Source organism: Bos indicus x Bos taurus, chromosome 16, assembly GCF_003369695.1.
Source record: "Bos indicus x Bos taurus breed Angus x Brahman F1 hybrid chromosome 16, Bos_hybrid_MaternalHap_v2.0, whole genome shotgun sequence".
NCBI classification, from domain to species: Eukaryota; Metazoa; Chordata; class Mammalia; order Artiodactyla; family Bovidae; genus Bos; species Bos indicus x Bos taurus.
The window spans coordinates 76,410,208-76,432,908 of NC_040091.1; the positions used below are offsets into that span (position 1 = coordinate 76,410,208).

General features: G+C 42.7%; 1 protein-coding gene across 2 annotated transcripts in view; it reads left to right on the forward strand.

The window, feature by feature from the left end:
* The window catches only part of NEK7 (NIMA related kinase 7), a 138,296-nt gene that overhangs the window by 76,557 nt on the left and 39,038 nt on the right, over nucleotides 1-22,701 (forward strand). For both annotated transcript variants that reach the window (XM_027565789.1, XM_027565790.1), the window contains 2 exons: nucleotides 1,970-2,032; nucleotides 3,470-3,580. In XM_027565789.1, coding sequence (XP_027421590.1) covers nucleotides 1,970-2,032; nucleotides 3,470-3,580 — 174 coding nt within the window. The remainder of the gene's footprint in view (nucleotides 1-1,969; nucleotides 2,033-3,469; nucleotides 3,581-22,701) is intronic.

The following is a 22,701-nucleotide window of genomic DNA, read 5'->3' on the forward strand; positions in this document are numbered from 1 at the left end:
AACAGGGGTTTCTTTTTTTTAATAAATGACGCAGTCAGGTATCCAGTTCCTTGCCGTCCTTTGCCGGGACCTTGGAAGCCCACGAGGAAGCATTGAGGCCTGTCTCTGATGTGCCCTTGGGACGTGCAGGCGCCTGCAGAGAGGGGCCGAGGGCCCTGGGGAGCCCCTGCGCCCGCCGGCCCGCCAGCCCCGCAGCCCTGGGGCCTGTGTGTGGAGCGCGGATTCTCCTTTCTGTCCAAGCGGCCGCAGCCCTTCCCCGAGGGTTTCCTCCTCCCGCGCTGTCTTCCGCCCTTCAGACAAGGGGTCGGTCTCCCTGCCCTCGGCGAGCGCGGGCCCGCAGTTGGCGGCCGACGGCCGAGGTTCTCCCCGCGGCAGAGGAGAGGCCGCCCCCTCGGTCAGCCAGGCCGGGACGGGCGGAGGAGAGGGGCCTGGACCCTACTGCCGGCCGGGGCTGCGAGGACGAACCCGGGCGGGAGGGGGACCATGCGGGCGAGGGCGGCTGGCGGGTGGGGGACCCCAGAACAGGACTCGCCGCGAGCCATTCATCCAGGCTCCAGTGGGCTCGGACTCCTGACTAGGATTCCATTTATGCAAGATAACTTAGAGTAAGATAGGACACTTTGTCAGACTCCCTTAGTGTTATTTTTAAGTACTTTCTTTACTACATTCTAAGTGTTTTTTCTTTTGCTAGATGCCCTTTCAAGGACATTTGTGTTAAGTCACTTGAAGGCCTTTTTCTTCCTGAAGATATAGGTGTTACCATTTCTGTTTCATCAGTTGTGAATGATTCTGGCTAAACTTAAAGATGACAAAAGAAAACTTTTAAAATGATCCAGAGATTACCAAGAGCTTATCAGCCAGTCACTTACCCTAAACACTGCTTTGCCCTTCTCAAATGTAAATTAAAAAACCCGCAGAAATTTGGATAGAGCCGTGAAGATGCTTTCTAGAGACAACCCTGTAAATAGTTTATGAAAATCCAGATTTTGTTTTTCCCCATATCTGTTGTCTTTTCCTGCTCATGGAATCAGGTTTGAATCTATGTCTGGAAATGATTTAAGCTAAAGATACAGGTTTTATTTTTGTCTTGAAATGCTGCCTAAGAGAAAAAGGAAGATAAAATTCTTTTGAATTTCCAGTGAAATGTATCTATGGCTCGGAGTTTAGTTTTGCCTTAAATGTGCCAGCAGTACTTCATTCCTCACTGTTTGGAAATCACTTTTGGTACTGAGAATTCAGTTAAAGATAGTTTAATTTGTAGTTCTAAATTAGTTTAATTATAAGTATTTTTAAAAATATGTAACCATGTAAAGCTTTTTTATTGCAGTGTGGTTGTTTTATAATGTTGTGTTAGTCTCTGCTGTACAGCACAGAGGCTCGGCCTCATGCATGTCGCTCCCCGTGGATTCCCTTCCCGTCTAGGCCCCTGCGGAGCACTGGGTAGAGCTCCCGTGTGCAGTGGGTCCTCGTTGTCTGTTGTACACGTGGTGGTGTGTACGTGTCAGTTCCAGTTCATCCCACCCTCCCTCTTTCCGGCTTGGTGTCCGTGCGTTTGTTCTCTACATCTCTGTCTCTATTTCTGGTATAAGATCGTCTATACCAGTTTTTTCAGATTCCACGTAGATGTGTTAACATACGATGCTTGTTTTTGCAGTTAATTTTCCACATGCTTGGAACATTGAAAGATTTCTTTGATTGTATATTTTAAAGCACTTTGTATTATTTATGAAATATATAGCTGTTCTCTTTTCCCATTTTTAATACTGACTGCCTCTGGAGGGAAAAACGTATACTCTCTAGTAGTAACGTGAGATAAATTACCTGTCGATCTCCATAGCTCCTAAATGCTAATTGGAAAGTGCACTTCTAAATGTGTGTGTAATTATGTGTAGAGCATTACAATGGACTTACATGGTAGTTTGAACCATGGATTACTGTTTTATTGAGTAATACTGAATTTTATTTTTAGATATTTGATTTAATGGATGCCAAAGCACGTGCTGATTGTATCAAAGAAATAGATCTCCTTAAGGTAAATAACAAATGAACTGTTGACTGTTTTGAACATAACTGAGTGGGTTGATAAAAGTGATTTATTAAGATTTCACACTTACAAGGAAAACAGTTCTTGAGATGTAGCTATGCCACACTGAATTCAGATAATGTATAAATTGGAAATCAGTATATTGCCTTTTGGATTCATTGTACACTAATTAATTGGAATGTTTGGTAGGATTAACTCCCTCCCCCATTTCAAACTAGAAATAGACATAAACATAAAACGTGGAAGAAATTTTTTTCTTGATCATCCCAATTAGACATATTCTAAATGTTAGATAATGCAAATGCATATTTGGTGTGATATATTGAGAATGTGAGCTGATCCAAGGGGTTCACATTATAAAAATAGTATTTCCATATCTTTTTTCCAGATTTAGAAAGGGTGGTGTAAAGAGTATGTCAGCTTCTCGCCCACTCAGAGAACAGGTCTGAGGTTTGAGTGCCTTCGCACTGCATTTGTTACAGTGAAGTTTCTGTTGAGGAATGCTGTGGCTTATGATGTGTTTTTAACTTTTGGATAAAGCTTGGATGATATTTATGCTGTCCATTTTTGTTTGTGCCCAAAATGAATCAGATTTATTAAAAAAGATAAAAAGTAAGCTCAAAATAAGCCATGCTTCCCACTGTCGACTTATTGTAGTTATTTCCTGGGACGAGAAGAAATAATGTATCATCACAGAGAATGTGGGAGGAAACCTATCTTCTATAAGTAGGAAGAAGAGAAGAAAAACCTGTGTATACTCAGGGATAATTCATGAATAATTTTCTTTGAGAAATGATTTGTCTTACGTTACCTTGGTTAAAGATTGAATGAAAAGATTGTTAGAAAAGATTGTAAATATGTGTAGACTAATGCGTATATTTCTACAAGGTGATTTTTTTAAAGATAATTTAATAATCAGCCCCACAGATAGGTTCAGAGTATTCGTAGTATTTGATATAAAGGCAATATTTAGATATAGTAGATGTCAGAGTTTTATCACTGGCTGAAGTTATACTAGGATCAGCCTTCAAAATAGTAAAAAGGGAAAGTGCACTTACCATTGAGTGCCTTTAAGTGATAGTTACCATTTAGAAGGATATAGTTTTTAACAATCGGCTATTTAATTTGGTCATTCATTTATATGCACAGTTTATATATTTGTTGGGCACAGCGGTACTTTTAAAAATTTTAGGTGTATAATGTACTCTATGATTTCTAAGAATATTACTAAAAAATAATTGTTGTATAGTTTAAATGATTATAAAACTTATTTCAAAATTTACTAGATGAAAGAAGAATACAGTCATGTTACGATTTCTGTAACTTAAAAATGAAATGCAGTCACTAATTTTATTCTTGTTACAAAACTGTAAGTGACTCGGGAATTTACAGTAAGAAGACTTTTTGATGCCTTTTTTTCCTCAGCAACTCAACCATCCAAATGTAATTAAATATTATGCATCATTCATTGAAGATAATGAACTGAACATAGTTTTGGAATTAGCCGATGCTGGTGATCTATCCAGAATGATAAAGGTAAGGTTTTTTGTTTGTTTGTTTTTTAAAAAAAAAACTAAAGATTTACTTTTTTTTGAGAGTTGTATGTTGCACGTACAGGCACATCGGATGCTTTAAAGACCTCACCACGATGCTTGACATTTGGTAGCCATGTAATCAACGGTAGGCCATGGTGGTGGTTGTGATTATGAAGCTAGGTACCTGGGGAAGTGGTCCCCTTGGATGCATGAACACTCCAGACCCAACTTGGAAATAGACCGAGGGTGTGTTGTGTATCAGCTGAAGGTACAGCTCTGCAGCTCAGCTTCTCCACGCTGGTCACCCTCCGTCCCACATGTCTGGGCGTCGGGCCGAGGGGCTGGCAGGGCCTGTGGAGCAGCCTGGCCGGGCCGCCCCTGCTCGTGGGAGGGACGCGCCGAGAGGAGAACGGGCCTCGCGCGCAGTCTTGGGTGTCACACCCTGATTTGACGCCTTAGAAGTCATTTAACTTTCTTTTCTGGAAGTTTAAGTGTTGGTCGCTCAGTCGTGCCTGACTCTTGCGACCCTGTGGGCTACAGCCCACCAGGCTCCTCTGTCCATGGAATTCTCCTGGCAAAGATACTGGAGTGGGTTGCCATTTCCTTCTCCAGGGTATTTTCCCGACCCAGGGGTCGAACCTGGGTTTCCTGCATTGCAGGTGGATTCTTTACTGTTTGAGCCCCTGGGTTGAATTTCACTGACAAGTTACAGAAACTGCCTAATGACAGTAGCCTAAGAACTGGTTATCCTTGGCCTTGGCCTAACTTAACGTCTTCTATGTGCCACCTTTCCCCCAAAACAGACTGACGCTAGAACCGACTTCATGGGGTCATTTTAAATGATCAGTTAATTTATACACACACACACACACATATATTTATATGTATGTATGTATGCACATATACACTCACAGCAGAACTCCGAAGAGTGCCCCCCATAGGAACACGATGTCAGAGGGCCATTGCTGTGTTATGTGTTGTTACGTGTATTTCTCCGTTGTATAAAATCCTGGGACTGACGTGGCAGCTGTGACTTCAGGTTCTCAGGCCTGAGACGTGAGGGGAGACAGGCACTCGGTGGCTGTGTTTGTGGGCACGTCACTGGATGCCCGCTGCCACCCCGTGTCTTCCGCTTCACGCCGTGGTCGGAGTGGCGTCTTAGGAACACGTGCAGGTGTGGGGAGGCTGGCCTGCGTGCTCTTCATTTGGCCGTCCCTGTGCGAGCTAACCTCCTCTTACTCTGCAAGCGGAGCCAAACAGTGCAGAAATGAGCCAAGACCAGCGGAATGAGAAAGCCAGTGCTGTGAGCTCTGAGCCTGCCCCAGCAGAGGACCCCCTCCCTCACCAGCATGTGGCAAGGTTCCTGGGCAAGGGGAGGGGGAGAATTCCTCACAGTGGACAAGCAGTGGAGCTCGGGTGTGCCCCGATGGGTGGCCGTGGCATGCTGAAGCCGCCACTGAGCCCACTGCAGTCGGGCATCTTTGGTGACTGGCTCACGTGTGTATTTGGCTTCCTCTGGTTGGTCCCAAGTTGGAGGCAGGGACAGAAAGTGGGGAAGCTGTCAGTTACTGAGTCCTGGCCGTCTGGGGCTAATTGTTAACAGGAGTTATTGTTTAGCTTCCTGGATTGTCACGAGAGAGAGCAGGGTGACCTCCTGCAAGTCGAACGGAGCAGGCTGGCTTCTCGGGCTGCTTGCTAGAGTGGAAGGGTTGGCTTCCTGACCAGGTTGCTGCGGATTGTGGTTCGAAGGTCTGTTTTTACATGTGCTCTGCCCGTTGTCTGTCTGTATATCCAGTCTCTCAGCAGATACTTGAGCACAACCGGTAGTCTGCCACGTGGCATTCTCGTAAGGGGGTTTTAGAAACAGTGTTAGGTGCTTTGCATGCATTATCTGTTTACTCTTTACAGTGGTTTCGGGAGGTAATTTTGACACCTAGAGAAGAGAAGTATCATTACTAGTAAATAGAAGAACTCTGAAATTAGGTTTGTCTGATGCAAAAATCCATGTGTTTTCCTTGAGAGGCCCTTAAGAATTTTTGTATCACAAAACTCCTTTGAAAAAATCAGATGAAAACCTTTGACCGTCTCTACCTGGAAAATGCTGATGCATACGCAGTTTGCATTCCATTCCAAGCCTCCGCAGATGTTCTGATCAAGGTGTTTGTGGATTTGCTAGCAGCGACCCTGCTTCCCAGTGTGAATTTAGCATCGGCCACTTAAACACTGTCCTATCAGTAAACTTCTTTTAGGCCCAGTTTCTTCATCTGTAAGATGGAGAGAGTTTTACAATTTCTAAATATAAAAAGTCTACATAAAAGGAAGGTAGTGTTCTCATTATCACAGAACACTATCAAGCTGACTGTCCCATGGTAGGATGACTCACTGCTCGTCAGCTTTCTGTTTTAGGGACTTCCCACCACTACCACAGAGAGCTAACCACCAACAAAAATGTGTCTTTGCAATTTAATTAACAAAGAAAGAAATGCAAATACACAAAAGAAAAATCTTAGAAAAACAGCAGTCTATCAAGATGAGACATATAAAAGCAGCTGTAAATGATCCCTCCCAGAGGACAGGGACCACAGGGAGGGCCCTGTGTGGACGTGGGGTGTCGCAGGCCCCCAGGACTCAGACAGAGACCCACGCTGAAGATAAGAAACTGGACCAACAGGAGTCCAGAGATAACGGGTCCACAGGCATGAACCAGATCAACCGGGAACGGAGGGCAGAATTCTTTGCTTGACCCTTTAGGAGTAAGAGTTACTTAATTACTTACAGGGAAGGAAAGTGGGCAAGTCCCTATTGGGCAAATGCCTGCTGAAGCAGATAAAAGAGACCATTTCAGTTGTAGAGTCTCACCCTAGACTGAGTGCTTGATGACTGAGGGGTTTGATGTTAGAGTTTGCTTTCTTGTTTAGTCTGCTTTTCTTCTTTCACACTTAAAGGCTGCCGTTCCTGGCCTGGGGCCAAGGCGTGCCTGCGCCTATAGCATTTACCTTGGGAGAATACTCCTGTCCTGCGACCACTGCAGAAAAGCAACTCTAGACCAGAGCACCTTACAGAAGCCCTGTTAACCTCTGTTGTCAGCAGACTCAGGTTTCTCTGGCCAGGTGAAGAAGGAAAAATTTGTCAGTGTGAACTTACATTTTTTGTGGTGATGAACTCAGCTCCGTGTTTAAACAAATTTGTCATAAGTTGACATTACCAAGGAAAGTTTTAAGCAACTGACTCAGTGGATCTAGTAAGACAGATTGAGAACAGAATTCTGTTTGTTAATGAGTAGTAAGTTAACCATTTATAGAATTGACAGCTGTACCCTTAAAGCTTCCATCCTGTGCATCCATGCATCGTGTAGAAGATGTGCATGTGCATCGTGTAGAAGATGATATGGGAAACTTTTTTAAAAGAAAAAAAAACTTAAAAAAAAACCTTGTTAGAAAGCATCAACTGATTCCTAGTGAGACGCTTGCAGAGCCACTCAGCGTGCTTTGGTGGAAGACGGAAGCGGCTCTTCAGAGGGTTAGCAGCGTCGTCCCTGAGGCCCCCCCACGGGCTCTTCTGTCAGCCTGTCCTGGTCTTGTCCTTCACCAGAGCGGCCACCAGTTCGCCTCTCAAGATAGACGACACTCTGGTTCTGGTTTTCCAGGTCCTTGGAGCGCTTCTCAAGGCTGAAAGTCGGATTATCAAATCTGTAGAGCTGATGGTACTCTCAGCACAGTGACTATAACAGAAAGCTTGCGCAGTGTGCAGAACGGAAAGTTTGACTCTGCAGTTTCACATGAGTGGAATGTCTTCACATCCTGATTATAGTCCTGGGAGTCTTTTGCAGGATGATATTTCAGACCTGATCAAATGCCTAGTTGTATTGGGAAGGAGTAATTTATTCACTTGGGAGAATCTGACCTGTGGAATCTCCCCAGGTCCTTCAGCAAATAAAACCACTCTGACTGTGGATTGCTGCATTTCAGTTGAACACCGAGTTGTGACTTTTCTTTTCATTTGACTTAGTAAGCCTGCTGCTGCTGCTAAGTCACTTCAGTCGTGTCCGACTCCGTGTGATCCCATAGACGGCAGCCCACCAGGCTCCCCTGTCCCTGGGATTCTCCAGGCAAGAACACGAGTGGGTTGCCATTTCCTTCTCCAATGCGTAAAAGTGCAGTTGCTCAGTTGTGTCTGACTTAGCGACCCCATGGACTACAGCCTACCAGGCTCCTCCATCCATGGGATTTTCCAGGCAAGAGTACTGGAGTGGGGTGCCACTGCCTTCTCCGCTTAGTAAGCCTAGAGTTTACTTATTATTTTTTTTAATATATAATGTCTCTCATTAGTTTTCTCAAGTGGTGAATATCCTTAACTTTCCTCTCTATGTTCTTATCTCCCAGATTAAGCACTGACTTTTACGTGCATAAAGCCTTTCCAACTTTACAGTCTGTCTTTACAGTTCAGTTCCGTTGCTCAGTCGTGTCTGACTCTCTGCGACCCCATGGACTGCAGCGCGCCAGGCTTCCCTATCCATCACCAACTCCTGAAGCTTGCTCAAACTTATGTCCATCGAGTCGGTGATGCCATCCAACCAACTCATCCTCTGTCTTCCCCTTTTCCTTCTCCCTTCAATCTTTCCCAGGACCAGGATCTTTTCCAATGAGTCATTCTTTGCATCAGATGGCCAAAGTATTGGAGTTTCCGCTTCAACATCAGTCCTTCCAATGAACATTTAGGACTGATTTCTTTTAGGATGGGCTAGTTGGATCTCTTTGCAGTCCAAGGGACTCTCAAGAGTCTTCTCCAACACCACGGTTCAAAAGCATCAATTCTTCAGCGCTTAGCTTTCTTTATAGTCCAACTCTCACATCCATACATGACTACTGGAAAAATCATAGCTTTGACTAGACAACCTTTGTTAGCAAAGTAATGTCTCTGCTTTTTAATATGCTGTCTAGGTTGGTCATAACTTTTCTTCCAAGGAGCAAGCATCTTTTAATTTCATGGCTGTAGTCACCATCTGCAGTGATTTTGGAGCCCTCCAAAAAATAAAGTCTCTCACTGTTTCCACTGTTTCCCCATCTATTTCCCATGAAGTGATGGGACCGGATGCCATGATCTTAGTTTTTTGAATGAGCTTTAAGGCAACTTTTTCACTCTCCTCTTTCACTTTCATCAAGAGACTCTTCAGTTGTTCTTCACTTTCTGCCATAAGGGTGGTGTCATCTGCATATCTGAAGTTATTGACATTTCTCCCAGCAATCTTGATTTCAGCTTGTGCTTCATCCAGCCCAGCATTTCGCATGATGTACTCTGCATATAAGTTAAATAAGCAGGGTGACAATATACAGCCTTGACGTACTCCTTTCCTGATTTGGAACCAGTCTGTTGTTCCATGTCCAGCTCTAACTGTTGCTTCCTGACCTGCATACAGATTTCTCAGAAGGCAGGTCAGGTGGTCTAGTATTCCTATCTCTTTCAGAATTTTCCACAGTTTGTTGTGATCCACACAGTCAAAGGCTTTGGCATAGTCAATGAAGCAGAAGTAGATGTTTTTCTGGAACTCTCTTGCTTTTTTGATATCTGACAGTATATATAGAAAAATACATACTGATACATGTATTCTTTTTCAGAAACATATCACAGTGCATTTTATTATTGCTTCATTGATAAACAGTTGGACTATTTCCATTGTTTAATTTGTTCAAGGAAAGCTCTACTACAAAACCTTGTGTATTTTAATACAACAGTCTCATACACAATTTAACAGACAATTACAGATGCTTCTATAAAATAGCTGAGTAATAACATATGTATTTTAAATCATAACAAATACTGCCAAATTGTTTTCTCAAATAGTTATACCAATTTGTAACCTTTAAAAATATGCTCTTTAATTCTGTATTTACCGGACATTGACTGTGTGCTGTCTTCCTGTTATATGCCTTCTTGGAATTCATTGTCTAGGAGAGAGAGGCATTTGTCTGATGCTCAGAGAACTGTACAACCAAAGTTGTAAGTTTTATAAGGTTGTAGGATAAATTAGAGTGGTAGTTTACAACAGAGAGCCTAATCTAGACAGGGAGCTTCTGAGGGCGAGAGGAGAACTTGAAGCACTGGTGTTACATGACTGTGATGTAGGTGCTTAGTCTTAGTGAGCTCCAGTCTCCTTATCTGTGAAATTGGGTTAATAATTATCTGCCTTACTGTGTCCTTATAAGGGCTTAATTGTATACATATGTATATATAACTGTGCCATTGGAGGAGACTCTTGAGAGTCCTTTGGACTGCTAGGAAATCAAACCAGTCAGTCCTGAAGGAAATCAACCCTGATATTCAATGGAAGGACTGATGCTGAAGCTCCAATACTTTGGCCACCTGATGCGAAGAACTGACTCACTGGAAAAGACCCTGATGCTGGGAAGGATTGAGGGCAGGAGGAGACATGGGTGGCAGAAGATGAGATGATTTGATAGCATCACTGACTCAGTGGACATGAATTTGAGGAAACTGTGGGAGATAGTGGAGGACGGAAGAGCCTGGTGTGCCACAGTCCGTGGGGTCACAAAGAGTGCACACGACTTAGAGACTGAGGAACAATGGTGTATACATGTATTTGTTTTTGTAGGTATATGTACAAGTATGGCACCCCACTCCAGTACTCTTGCCTGGAAAATCCCATGGACGGAGGAGCCTGGTGGGCTGCAGTCCATGGGGTCGCTAAGAGTCAGACACGACTGAGCGACTTCACTTTCACTTTTCACTCTCATGCGTTGGAGGAGGAAATGGCAACCCACTCCAGTGTTCTTGCCTGGAGAATCCCAGGGATGGGGGAGCCTGGTAGGCTGCCGTCTATGGGGTCGCACAGAGTCGGACACGACTGAAGCAACTTAGCAGCAGCAGCATGTACGAGTATATGCACATACTTATAGTTACCTGTGCTGTCTGAATATGTGACAGCTATTCGATAGGTATTACTGGAATGTGCGTTACTCTGTTTAAATGCTCTGGGTATCACTTCTCCCCTTTCTTTTCATCACTCTTCACAGATGACAGCCTGCCTCCTCTTCACAGGGAATGGGCATCCTCAGTCAGGGATGCCTTGCCCTTCCCAAGGCCTCACTGCCGGACCACCCTGGCCCTGTTGCCGCTTTCCCTGCTGGGCAGGAGGCGCTCCTGTGTATCCCCCCACGTGGGTTCTTTGTCCTGTCTCTGCCACGGGTATCAGAAACCTCAATCGTGTATTCTCGGACCTGAGTGCATCTTCCTGTGCTGGCATTGAGCACACTCATGTCCACATGCACACATGTCCCTCTTCACGCATTCACTGATGCATCTGAGAACCCTGTTTCTAGCGGGAAGACAGAAGGACAGGCGAGCTGATGTGCAGGATGTCCAACGTCAGTCAGCACCGCGAGGAGGACGAGGTCGGGTTCAGAGAGGGCGCTGCTGTCCAGACAGGTGACTAGGGCGGCCCTGCGCCTTCAGTCCTGGCGTTCCTGCTGCCACCAGGCTTCTGCTTCCAGCCGCCCATGTCCTGTGTCTCCCCACCATTGGCCGCTCCCTGCTGACCCGGTCTCAGACACCCCCGGGGCCCGCATGTATGGGCTCTGCTCCTCTGCCTGAGCCCTGGCCCCATCCTTCCTCCTGGCCCCCCCACTGCCCAGAGTCCCCCAGCGCCTCAGTTTTCTCCCCGCCTCTCTGGACACTCCTGATTCTTCTTGACTGTCGTTCTCTTCCTCCCGGTCTTTTCTGGCTGAGCTTTCAGAGCTTCAGTCCAGGGCTTTCGCGGTTTGCTTTTCCCTCCTTTCTGGGCTGGCCTTGCTCGTTCCTGTGCATCACTGACTCCCTAGGCTCCCGGGAATCCGGTTCTTGTCTCTAGCGTGGAGCTCTGTCTGCACCCTGAGCGCATCATCGGAGCCCCCGCGTCCGCCCAGACTGCGGTGCTCCCCAGGGAGACCCTCTGGAGCTGGCCCACACTCAGAGTTGTTTCCCTCCTTCCGAATGCTGCTCCGCTTTCTCCATCAGCTCCATGTCCACCCTCTCCCCGAGGGAAGGACCGGCACCTGTCCCCTGGAACGCGACATCCGCTTCTCCGTCAGTCTCTAAGAGAGGTGAAGAGAAACAGAGAAGAAAGGCCTCTGCCCCAGACCGCCCTGGCGCCCCCGGTGAGCCCGGGAGCCGCGGGGTCCAGAAGAGACCCTGGGGAAGGCGGCCTGTGGCCTCCGCACAGTCGGCGCTCCGCGGACACCTACTGCGCTCGGCCCCGCCCCGGGCGCTCTGTCCCCGGGCTGGGCGTGTGTCCGTCAGTCCTGCCGCTCCCCGCTCATTCACCACTTCCTCAGGAATGGTCTCTTAGACCAGGACCAGGGATGGTGTCTCAGGACTCCTTACACCGTCGTGCACTTGCTTGTGGGGCGGTTTTCCTGTCTGGATTTCCCGTGTCACCTTGTTGAGTGTGGGGACTGCCTGCTTTGCTCCCTGGGCTGCTTTCATTTTCTAGGGAGCGCCTGGCTGATGGCAGCAACTCAGGAAATGTCTGGGGACGGTGTGTGTGAGACCCGAAGCCCTCTCCTCTGTCCGCCCCTCTGTTCCAGGGGCCCGTCGGGAAACGTGGCTGGTGGCTCCTGCCGTTTCACACTTCAGTCCCACGAGGACTTGCTCACATCCAAGTGGAATGTGGCAGGGGAGGAGACAGCGTTCTGATACAGGAAGGGGCTTTTTGGCCCTAAGAAATGCTAATGTTGTTTCCTCAATCCTCTAATTTGTGCTCTATGCCATTCTTTATATAAGACTACATTACCAAAAAATAAAAAATGATAGGGACTTCGTTTATGAAGGAGTGTGGCAGTGACTTGAGCTTTGCAAAGGATAGCAATAGATCCGATCCGAGGAGCGTGTTCATTTCTTGATGGTACGTGATACGTAAATCACTGTGCATCACAGTACCCCACTGTATCAACGCTCCCGCTTAATTGGGGTGGAAGTGGAAAGATCGCTCCTGGTCTGTATTCCAGGAAGGAACCTCTGGATAGCATTGCATCAAAGATTTTTACAAGTAAATAATTAATTGGTTTAGAGCAGGCTGACAAATATAATTAAGCAATTTACAGCTGAAATATTCAGTATTTCTCTAATTAGTGACAGAGGAGTACCTGAGGCTGTGGTCAGATGAAATACTTCCCAGATGAGTTGTAAGATGAAAGGAAATCCAAAATTTTTCATCATGTATTTCTTTATCATCAGTAATCAGAATTTTAAAGGAAAAGATTCTTACAGAGTGGCGATTGGGTTACAGTTTATCCAGTTGTGATATATATGCTGTACATTTTCTTTACTGTATCCTAAATTTAACCAGTACATGTTCCACTTTGTAGTATGCCTTATTAATACTATATATTTCACTTTTCTGTTGCTTAGAAACATATTTGGTGATGGAGACTTAGTATAGAGGAGATGAGAGACTAATCTCAGAACTATATAAACACGAGCTTTGTTCATTTCACTTTGTCAGTAGAAATAGTCTTAAAATGTATTTAAAATTTTTGTAGTCCATTTTTCCAAAATATATTATTTGAACTATTTATAAGTTCCTATATTTATAATTGCTTTTTAGAAAGTCAGATTGAGTCAGAAGAGAATATAAGTTTATATAGTTCACATATTTTTTTAAAGCTATATTTTACTAAAATATCAGTAAAACAAAATATAACCCAGTATAATAAATCCCTTGAAGGGAAACTCAGAAGTTTTTTAATCTGCCAAAAAATTGTCATACCGCACCTCACTGGCTAAGAGGAAAGTGAATATTATTGTTACAGATGTTTTTTAGTGACACACGCAATACAGATAATTTAAATTGAACTCTGTTCTGTGCCAAGAGTTTGGCACAATTTAAGATAATTACTTAAGGTTATCTCTTCCCCCCACCCAATTTTGTTGAGCTGTAATTGAAATACGTGACAGGGTAGGTTTAAGGTGTGCAGCATAATGGTTTGACTTACCTGTATGATACTGTGACATGAATATTGCAGTAAGTTTAGTGAACATTCACCATCTCATCGAGGTACACTGAAAAGCTAGAATGTTTCACTCTCAAACCCACCTGAGAAAACACTTTGGGTGCTGATTTTCTCTTCATTACAGTCAGTTCGTGGTGCAAGCAAGTGACTTTTCTGAAGGAAACACTGCTTGGATCTCCTTCCCAGCTGCTTATCTAATAGAACACCCAGGTTCATAATGTGCTGTGTGGGTATGCCTCTCACAACACACAGAACGGCCAGTTCACACAGCTGCCTTTTTTGGAAGATTCAGTTAGCCCGAGTGCATTTTCAGTGCTGGGACACTGCAGGGAGATGTGCTGGGTGTGAACCAGCCAGTTGTATCTGCCTGCAAAAACACTTCTCACCCAGGAAGAGCTAGAATGTTTCACTCTCAAACCCTCCTAAGAAAACACTTTGGGTGCTGATTCTCTATTTGCTGGTCAGTTCTTGGCGCAAGCAAGTCACTTTTCTGAAGGAAACACTGTGCTTGAGTCTCTTACTCTGAGCTCGTCTAATAAAGTCCCTAGGTTGATAATGCATTGTATGGGTATGCCACTCACCACCCAGAGAACCACCAGTTCACACAACTTCCTTTATGGAAAGGTTCCGTTTTTCTCAAGTGTGTATTCAGTGCTAGACAATGCTGGGTGTGAACGTGCTAATTTGGGTCCACTGGCCAAAACAGTATTCTCACCCTCTAAATGCCGAAGTGTTTCACTCTCAAATTCACCCAAGAAAACAGTGTGGGTGCTGATTCTCTCTTTACTAGAGTCAGTTCTTGGGAAACAAGTGACCTCTGCAGGAAAATACTTGATCCCCTTACTAGGAACTCATCTAATAGAACACCTAGGCTCATAATGAGTGACTTCTCTGCAGGAAAATACTTGATCCCCTTACTAGGAACTCATCTAATAGAACACCTAGGCTAATAATGAGTTGTACAGTTGTGCCACTCACCCCCAGAAAACAACCAATTCATACAGCTTCTTTCTTGAAAAGGTTTAGTTTGTCCAGATTGTGTATTTTCAGTCTGGGACATTGCAGGGTAATATGCTGGGTGGGCGGAGCAGGCAGTGGCATCCCACTCCAGTACTCTTGCCTGGAAAATCCCATGGACGGAGGAGCCTGGTGGGCTGCAGTCCTTGGGGTTGCTAAGAGTCGGACACAACTGAGCAACTTCACTTTCACGCATTGGAGAAGGAAATGGCAACCCACTCCAGTGTTCTTGCCTGGAGAGTTCCAGAGATGGGGGAGCCTGGTGGGCTGCCGTCTATGGGGTCGCACAGAGTCGGACACGACTGAAGCGACTTAGCAGCAGCAGCAGCATGCTGGGTGGGAATCTATCAGTCGGGGTCTATTGGGACATACAGTGTGCTCACCCTGGGAAAGCTAGAATGTTCACCCTCAGAGTCACCAAGGAAATCACTTTGGGTGCTGATTGTTCAGTGCAGTCAATTCTTGGTGCAAACTAACAACTTTTCTGAAGGAAACACTTTTCTTGGATCTCCTTACTAGCAGCTCATCTAATAGAACACCTAGCGTCCTAGTTCCTAGCAAAAAAGGAAAACTTTTGTTTTTCTTTTGATGAGAACCCTTAGGCTTTACTCTCCCAGCAGCTGTGCTGTATCAGACAGCAGTGTTGTCTGGAGCATCATGCTGTGCATCGCACCCCTGGTACATACTTACCTTAGAGCTGGAAGTTTGTACCTCCTGACCCCCTTCATCCAGTTCCCCCGTCACTTAACCCCTTGCCTCAGGCGACCACAAATCTGATCTTTTTTTTTTATGAGATTGTGTGTGTGTTTGCGCATTTAGGTTTCATGTGTACGTGACATCATGCAGTATTTATCTTTCTCTGTCTGACTTATTTCACTTAGCACAGTGCCTTCAGGGTTTGTCTGTGATTTTGCACATGACAGGATATCCTCGTTTTTTATGACTTTATAATACTCCATTGTATACATACGGCAACTGCTTTATTGGCCAATCAGTTCAGTTCAGTTGCTCATTTGTGTCTGACTCTTTGCAACTCCATGGACTGCAGCACGCCAGGCTTCCCTGTCCATCTCCAACTCCCAGAGCTTGCTCAAACTCAAGTCTGTTGAGTCAGTGATTCCATCCAACCACCTCATCCTCTGTTGTCCGCTTCTGCTCCTGCCTTCAATCTTTCCCAGCCTCAGGGTCTTTTCCAGTGCTGCGCACTTAGTTTGTTACCATGTCTTGGCTGCTGTAAATGATGCAGCAATAAACGTGGGGGTGCAGGTATCTTTTCACGATAGTGTTTTCGTTTCCTTTGGATATGTTCCCAGAAGTGGAACTGCTGGATCATATGGTAGTCTTACTTTTAACTTTTCAAGGATCCTCCATACTGTTTTCCATGGTGGCCGCACCAGTTTGCCAGCCCAACAACTGTGCACAAGGGTCTCTTCCCCACATTCTCACCGTGTTTGTTGCCTGTTGTCTTTTTTTGGTGGCCATTTTAACATGCATGAAATGGTATCTCATTGCAATTTTGATTTGCATTTCTATAATGACGAGTGATGTTGAGCATCTTTTCATGTTCTTACTGGCCATTGTTTTATCTTCTTTGGAAAAACGTCTACTCAGGTCTTTTGCTTGTTTGTTAACTGACTTATTATTTTTAGTTTGGTTATTTTTTGCTATTGAGTTGTGTGGGTTCTTTCTATATTTTGGATAGTAACCCCTCATCAGATACATTTGCAAATATGTTTTCCCATTCTGTAGGTTGCCTTTTTGCTTTTTGATTGTTTCTTTGCTGTGCAGAAGCCCTTTAGTTTGATGTCACCGTACTTGCTTGTTATTTTGCTGCTTATGCTCTAGGTTGTCATATCGAAAAAATCATCGTCAAGGAGCTCTTCTGTGTTTTCTTCTAGGAGTTTCAGTTTCAGGTCTCACATGTAAGTCTTTAATTTGTTTAGAGTTAATTTTTGTGAGTGGTGAAAATTAAGGTTTCAGTTTTATTCTTTTACATGTAGATGTCCAATTTTCCCAGCACTGTTTATTGAAGAGACTGTCATTTTTATATTGAGTATTTTTGGCTCCCTTGTCAAATATTAGTTACCTGTAAATGCTTAGGCTTATTTTTGGGCTCTCAGTTCTTTTCCATTGGTCTGTGTGTTTGTTTTAAGCCAGCACCATCCTGTTTTGATTTCTGTAAGTTCATAATGTGGGTCTGTCAGGAATTGTGACACCTCCCACTTTGCTCATCTTTCTCTGTATTGCTTTGGCTTTGGGGGTGTTTTGTGGCTCCACATAAATTTTTGAATTGTTTTGTCTACTTCTGTGATAAACTCCATTGGAATCTTAATGTGGATTCTGTTGAATCTATAGATGGCTTTTGGTAGTATTGACATTTTGATAATATTAATTATTCTGTTTATGAACATGGGATTCTTTTCCATTTATTTGTGTCTTTGATTTGTTTCTTCATCTTGTAGTTTTATGAGTAGAGGCTGTTTACCTCCTTAGTTTTAAGCTTACTCCTAAATATCTTATTGTAAATGGAATACATTTAATTTTTTCAGATAATTCACTACCACTGTATAGAAACACTACTGCTTTTTGTATGTTAATTTGTTTATCCTGTGACTTCACTGAATTTGTTGATTAGAACTGCTTTTTTGATAGAGTCTTTAGAATTTTGTTTACCTATAAAATGATGTCATCTTCAAACAGAGACAGTTTTACTTCTTCCTGCTCAGTTCTGATGCATGTTATGTGTTTGTTTTCTTGTCTGATTGCTCTGACCGGTTCTTCCAGGGCTGTGCTGAATACAGGTAGAGAGAGTGAGATCCCGCATCCTGTTCCTGAGTTAGGCCCTCTCTTCTTAGTCATAACATATTTAGATACAGATTTATTCTTAAATCGTCAACTTTATATTTTCTATGGTTACCACTTGTGTGGCATTTCCTTTAACTTTGGTAGGAGCGTTAAGACTCTTTTCCTTTATAAAACATAAACTTAAAAAAAATAAAATAAAATAAAACATAAACTTAATTTTTTGTATTGATTTTTTTTTTGCTGTCTGTAGAAATGCACTTTTTATTTGTTTTTAATTGCTAATTATCACAAACTAGCCGCTTAAAAGACAAACATGTTATCTCACAATTTGGGGGGTTAGTGAGTTCACATCCTGCTTTATGGATTCTCTGCCCAGGACGCTAGAAACTGAAATCAAGGCGCCAGCTGGGGCCACGATCTCACCTGAGGTTTAGGGTTCTCCTCCTCGTTGACTGGATTGTTGGGAGAATTCAGTTCCTTGTGGCTGTGTGACTGATGTCCCTGCTCGCCTCGAGTGTCAGCTGGGAGCCATCCGCGAGGCCGCCTGTCCATCTCTGCAGCTAGCAGTTTGCTCCCTTATGGCCAGCAGGAGAGTCTCTGGCTTTGAATTTCTCTGAGTTCTTTGAAGAGCTTACCCAATCAGATCAAGTTCACCCAGGATAATCTCCCCAATGATTAACTCAAAAACTGCTGATTAGAGCCGTCATTACATCTGCAGAATCCTTTCTGTCACATAAGATAACCTAATACGGAGGGGACAGTTCATCACGCTCATAACCCAGCTCACACTCGAGGGGAGAGGTGGGTACACCACAGACTTTGATAAATTACTGAAAACATCAACAAATCTTGGAGATAATTATTATCTTTAATTGTTACAACTTGTAAATCTTGTTCACCTTCTTAGTGTGGTTGTTTGTTTTACATCTGCAGACATATTCTTATCTGTTCTTATCCAAATTTAAATGCTGTACTGGAAAGAAAAGCACTTAGAAATGTCTTCTACACTCTTGACCTTTGGATCCTTAAAGCAGTAAAGTCTCCCCAGCAGTGCCATCTATCTTTGTTGATGGTGATTTATGGCTTGGAGGGTACAGACATGTCCATTTCAGCATCTGGCCTAAAGTGTGCCGCCCGAGCCAGACCACAGGGAGAATGGCCAGTTCTCCCAAGCACAGCCTGTTTCCTGCGGGGTCTCTTACATAAGGTTGCCACCTATCTTATGTTATCTTATGTCTTCAAAATTATTCAGATGTCTTAAGGTTGCAAATTAGTGGCACTGTCTGGAAAAAGCTATGCAGAACTGAATATTCTATACATAGGTACCTACACATCATGCATGTACACCTGTGTGTGTGTGTGTAACCAAAAAGGCTTATGTCTGTGTGGTATGCATGTGTAGGTATGTTTTACAGCAGTATTTTCATAGAAGCAGTATTGCTGATAAAATTGCCCTTGGGTTTTCTTTGAAACCTAAGACACTTGGTGATGAAATAATATTGAACTTTCAATGTATTAAAATTGAAAATTACGTGCCATAATGTAAGCACAGTGAAAAGGGGGGTAAGTTTTAGAACTGTGTGTAAGTTTTGAACTGTGTTTACGTAGGAAAAAATTAGAAGGGAACTCTTTGCTCCTACTTGAAGGTAATGCTGGTGGAAAGTTGCCTTTGTGAATTTTATGCACACAGACAGCGGTGCTGGTAGGTGAAGACGAGTAAGGGAGAAGGGGCTCAGACTTCTGGTTCATTTTCTTTCGTTCATATTTCTACTGAGAGACTTTTACTGGCTCCTTATTGTCCCACTGTTTTCCTTGTCCATTAAGAATATATTTCCGTATTCTCTCTTCACTGTTGTCTGGTTTAATATAACCAGAAAGACGTCATCAGAGAGACAGGCGCTCTCGTTTGCCTTTGTAGCCTTCCACGTCACCCTAAAGATGGACTTGCCGCTTTTTCGTCTCACCGTCCGTCTCTAGTCTTCTAATGCAATAGAGGCAACGTGTTAAGCATTTTCAGATATTTATTTCCCCATCAGCTTTAGGCGCTTGGAAGCTTCCATGTTATCCACACGGCAGCAATGCAGTATGATTCCTCCTAGTAATTCTGATATATTCCTACCTTTTTTCATTGATTTTTAAGAACTATTCCAAGCTTCCTTGATACTGATACACCAACATTTAGAAGGAAACTTTTTGGGGTTAGGGGAAGAACATTGTGACTTTATAGGAGCTCATTTTTCTTGTTTGGTAAATAAGGTTTTCTCTTTTTTTACCCCCAAGGCTCAATTACTCAGGAAAAAAAAATCTTATATGTTTCACATTTTCTACCATAAGATAAAATATGTTTTCCACTTCTATTGTTAACCTGTATGATTTTGACTTTGGGGAATGGATGGATTACATTGATAGTCTATTAAATTATAATTAGAAGTAGCTGAGTACACTTAGCTTTCTGACATTTATAGGAAAGGAAAAAGAGAATAGAGCTTGGGTGGGAAGTATTTTATCAACGAGGATAAAATTAGATGCAGGTGTTGTTTTTTTGTTTTTTGTTTTGTTTTGTTTTGTTTTTTAGTGCTCCCCGATTGCCAGGCCCATTCTACTAGCATCTTCTAAAGCAACTTAGGATACCTGAATTCTATTCAGAGTGCCAAGGGAGAAAATGTTCACACATTGTAGATTAGTATCACATACCAAAATTCTACATAACTATTTTACCCGTTTATACCCAATGGCAAGTACATGTACACTTCATGAGACCTTCTTATGCCCTTGGAAGAAAAATGTTTCCGTAGAAAGATTGATATATAATAGAAATCACACTTAGAACTGCCAGTTAATACTTTCAGAAGCATCCTGCCTTTTCCATCATCTAGTCTCTCTGCATTTAAATCTTTGAAAGAAGCACTGTGAAATATGTAGTCTTATAAAAATGCAATATAATTACAGAGATGTTTGGGAACATAATATTGCTTCTGTTGGTAAAGGTTTGATCTAATTACCTTGTAATTACCTTATTATAAAAATCTGACCTGTCATCTCATGTGAAGACCATTCAGAGGATTAACTGGACCTCTGGGGATCTCAGAGGTCGTATGATTGTTATTTTTGCTTTGTTGTTATTAGCTGAAGATTTTAAGGACCGGACATACTAAAATTTGTTATTTTTCAGTGTGAAAATGTGCCAATCAGGCATTTGTTTTTTGTGTTTTATTCGTAACTGAGATATTTTAGAGGCAGCAGGAGCAACTTAACTCTGTTCATTTCCAAAACGGTTTAATATAGTGAGGAAACCAAGCCCCAGCAAGGTTAAGTGGCTTCTTCAAGGTCACACAACCATTACTGCCAAGCCTCATCATCAGGTCTGTTATGAAAGGTGCATATGGATTATGTGAGTGGCACATTAGACGTTTGACGACACTCTCGAGCAGGAAGTAGTTCCTAATATTGAACATAAATCCCCTACTTCCTCGTGTTAGATACTTGGAAGAGATGGAAACCGGCTGGTGCCTGCAACGCCAGTTCTCATATAGCTTCATTATTTCTTACTATTTAATTACCGTTTCTCCTAATCCTCTTCAAGAACGACTTGCCTCCCAGGATTGTGTGTGTTGTTCTTTGGTTTTGTTTTTTAACTACAGCAGTACGTTGTTTCCCAAGGGTGTTGGTTATGTGCTTCCTGGGACCAGCTGACACCGTCCCGCGTCCCCGTGGAACAAGTGACCAGGAATCTCTAGCTGGTGAAATAGCGCTACACTCAGGGCAGGGCCTGTGTGACCGTGCGGGCCGCACACTCACGAAGCAGACCCTGCGGATCTGGGTGTTTTGTCTGAAACGTCCTTCTTTATACATGAACATACCAAACTGTAGGGTTAGATGTTTTGATACACTACAGAAATCAGCTTGTTTTTTTGATCCAACAAGATAATTTTCTGTTCTTTCTCTGTTGATGAGTTTATACTGTGTAATAGTGATAAAAATTTTTCCCAAGATTTCCCAAGGAGGAATGCTGGAATTGCAGAACGTAGAAATAAGAAATGTATGTTCTGCTTGGAGTGGGAGTGTCCAGACTGAGGAGTGATTCCTCCCCAAAACTGGTACTTGATAAGCAGTGTCTGCTGTATAATTTGGTTTTGGGGCCTTTAGTTTGTAAGAGAATGTTTGACAGTGAAAAAAAAAAGCTGTGCCGATTTTCCAAAACACCTTTGCGTGGAGGCAGGCTGCATCAGCTAGCCTCACCTTAGTGACATTGCGTGTTTTACCAAGGATGCTGAATTCCACCTAGGTGAGATGTTGGTCATCTTGTTACACATAAGTGAGAGAACAGTATAATCTGATGTTTGCATATGCGTTTACAAATACACTGGTTAGCTTTTTGTTACATCTGGTTTTCTTTTTCTGATATGAATACTGTTCAGTGTTTGTTTGAATGTTGAAGGAGGTAGAAAATATGCTCTTAAAATAAACAGTATTTTAAGCTTTGCATAAAAAAAGATGAACCCACTTTAAAAATAAAAAAAAGACAATAAAAATTCTGTCCAAATGATCAGGTATATCTGAGTGCTCATTTCTGTCTTTCATGACTTTTTAGATATTTTATTTTCAGATATAAGAGGTTAAAATTCTGTTTTATAACATAGTAAAAGTGACTTATCTTTTAAATTTTTTTCATAGAAATCTTTGTTAATAGTAACCCTTTAAAATGATTTAGCTTTATTAAAAACATACCACATGACAAATAAATGTACGTTTTTATTCCTATATATTGGTATTACATTTACTTCCCCCAAATCTGAAGCTGAATTGTCTTTTTTCAGAGAAAGATAGGATTTTTGAACAATAATGCTATTTGACTAGATAATTACTTTAAAAAGATATGTATATTTTAGAATAAGTAAAGAAAAGGTTGTTTTTTAAAAATATATTGGCATTATGTGAGTTCTTGTTTTATAGTGCTAATATAAATTTTACCAGAATTCAAATTTTTATTGCCTTTTTTCTATTCATCCTCTTAAGAGATAGCCAACAGTGCCACCATCAGAACAGACAGGCTCTTCTCATCATAGGTATTGGTTTTTCTGGGGAGGAAAAAAAAAAAATTTTTTTTTTTTTTTTACTCAAGGCTGGTTGAAAAACTGTATGTTTAAATAGACATGGAAAAAATATTGGGAGATAACCAATGACATGTTAAAACTGCTTTTATTTTATGATTGATTGAATCAAATTCATAAAATTACCCTTCAAAAACATTTTACTAGTTTGGATACTTACATTTGGCCAAGTCATTCTGTCTAGC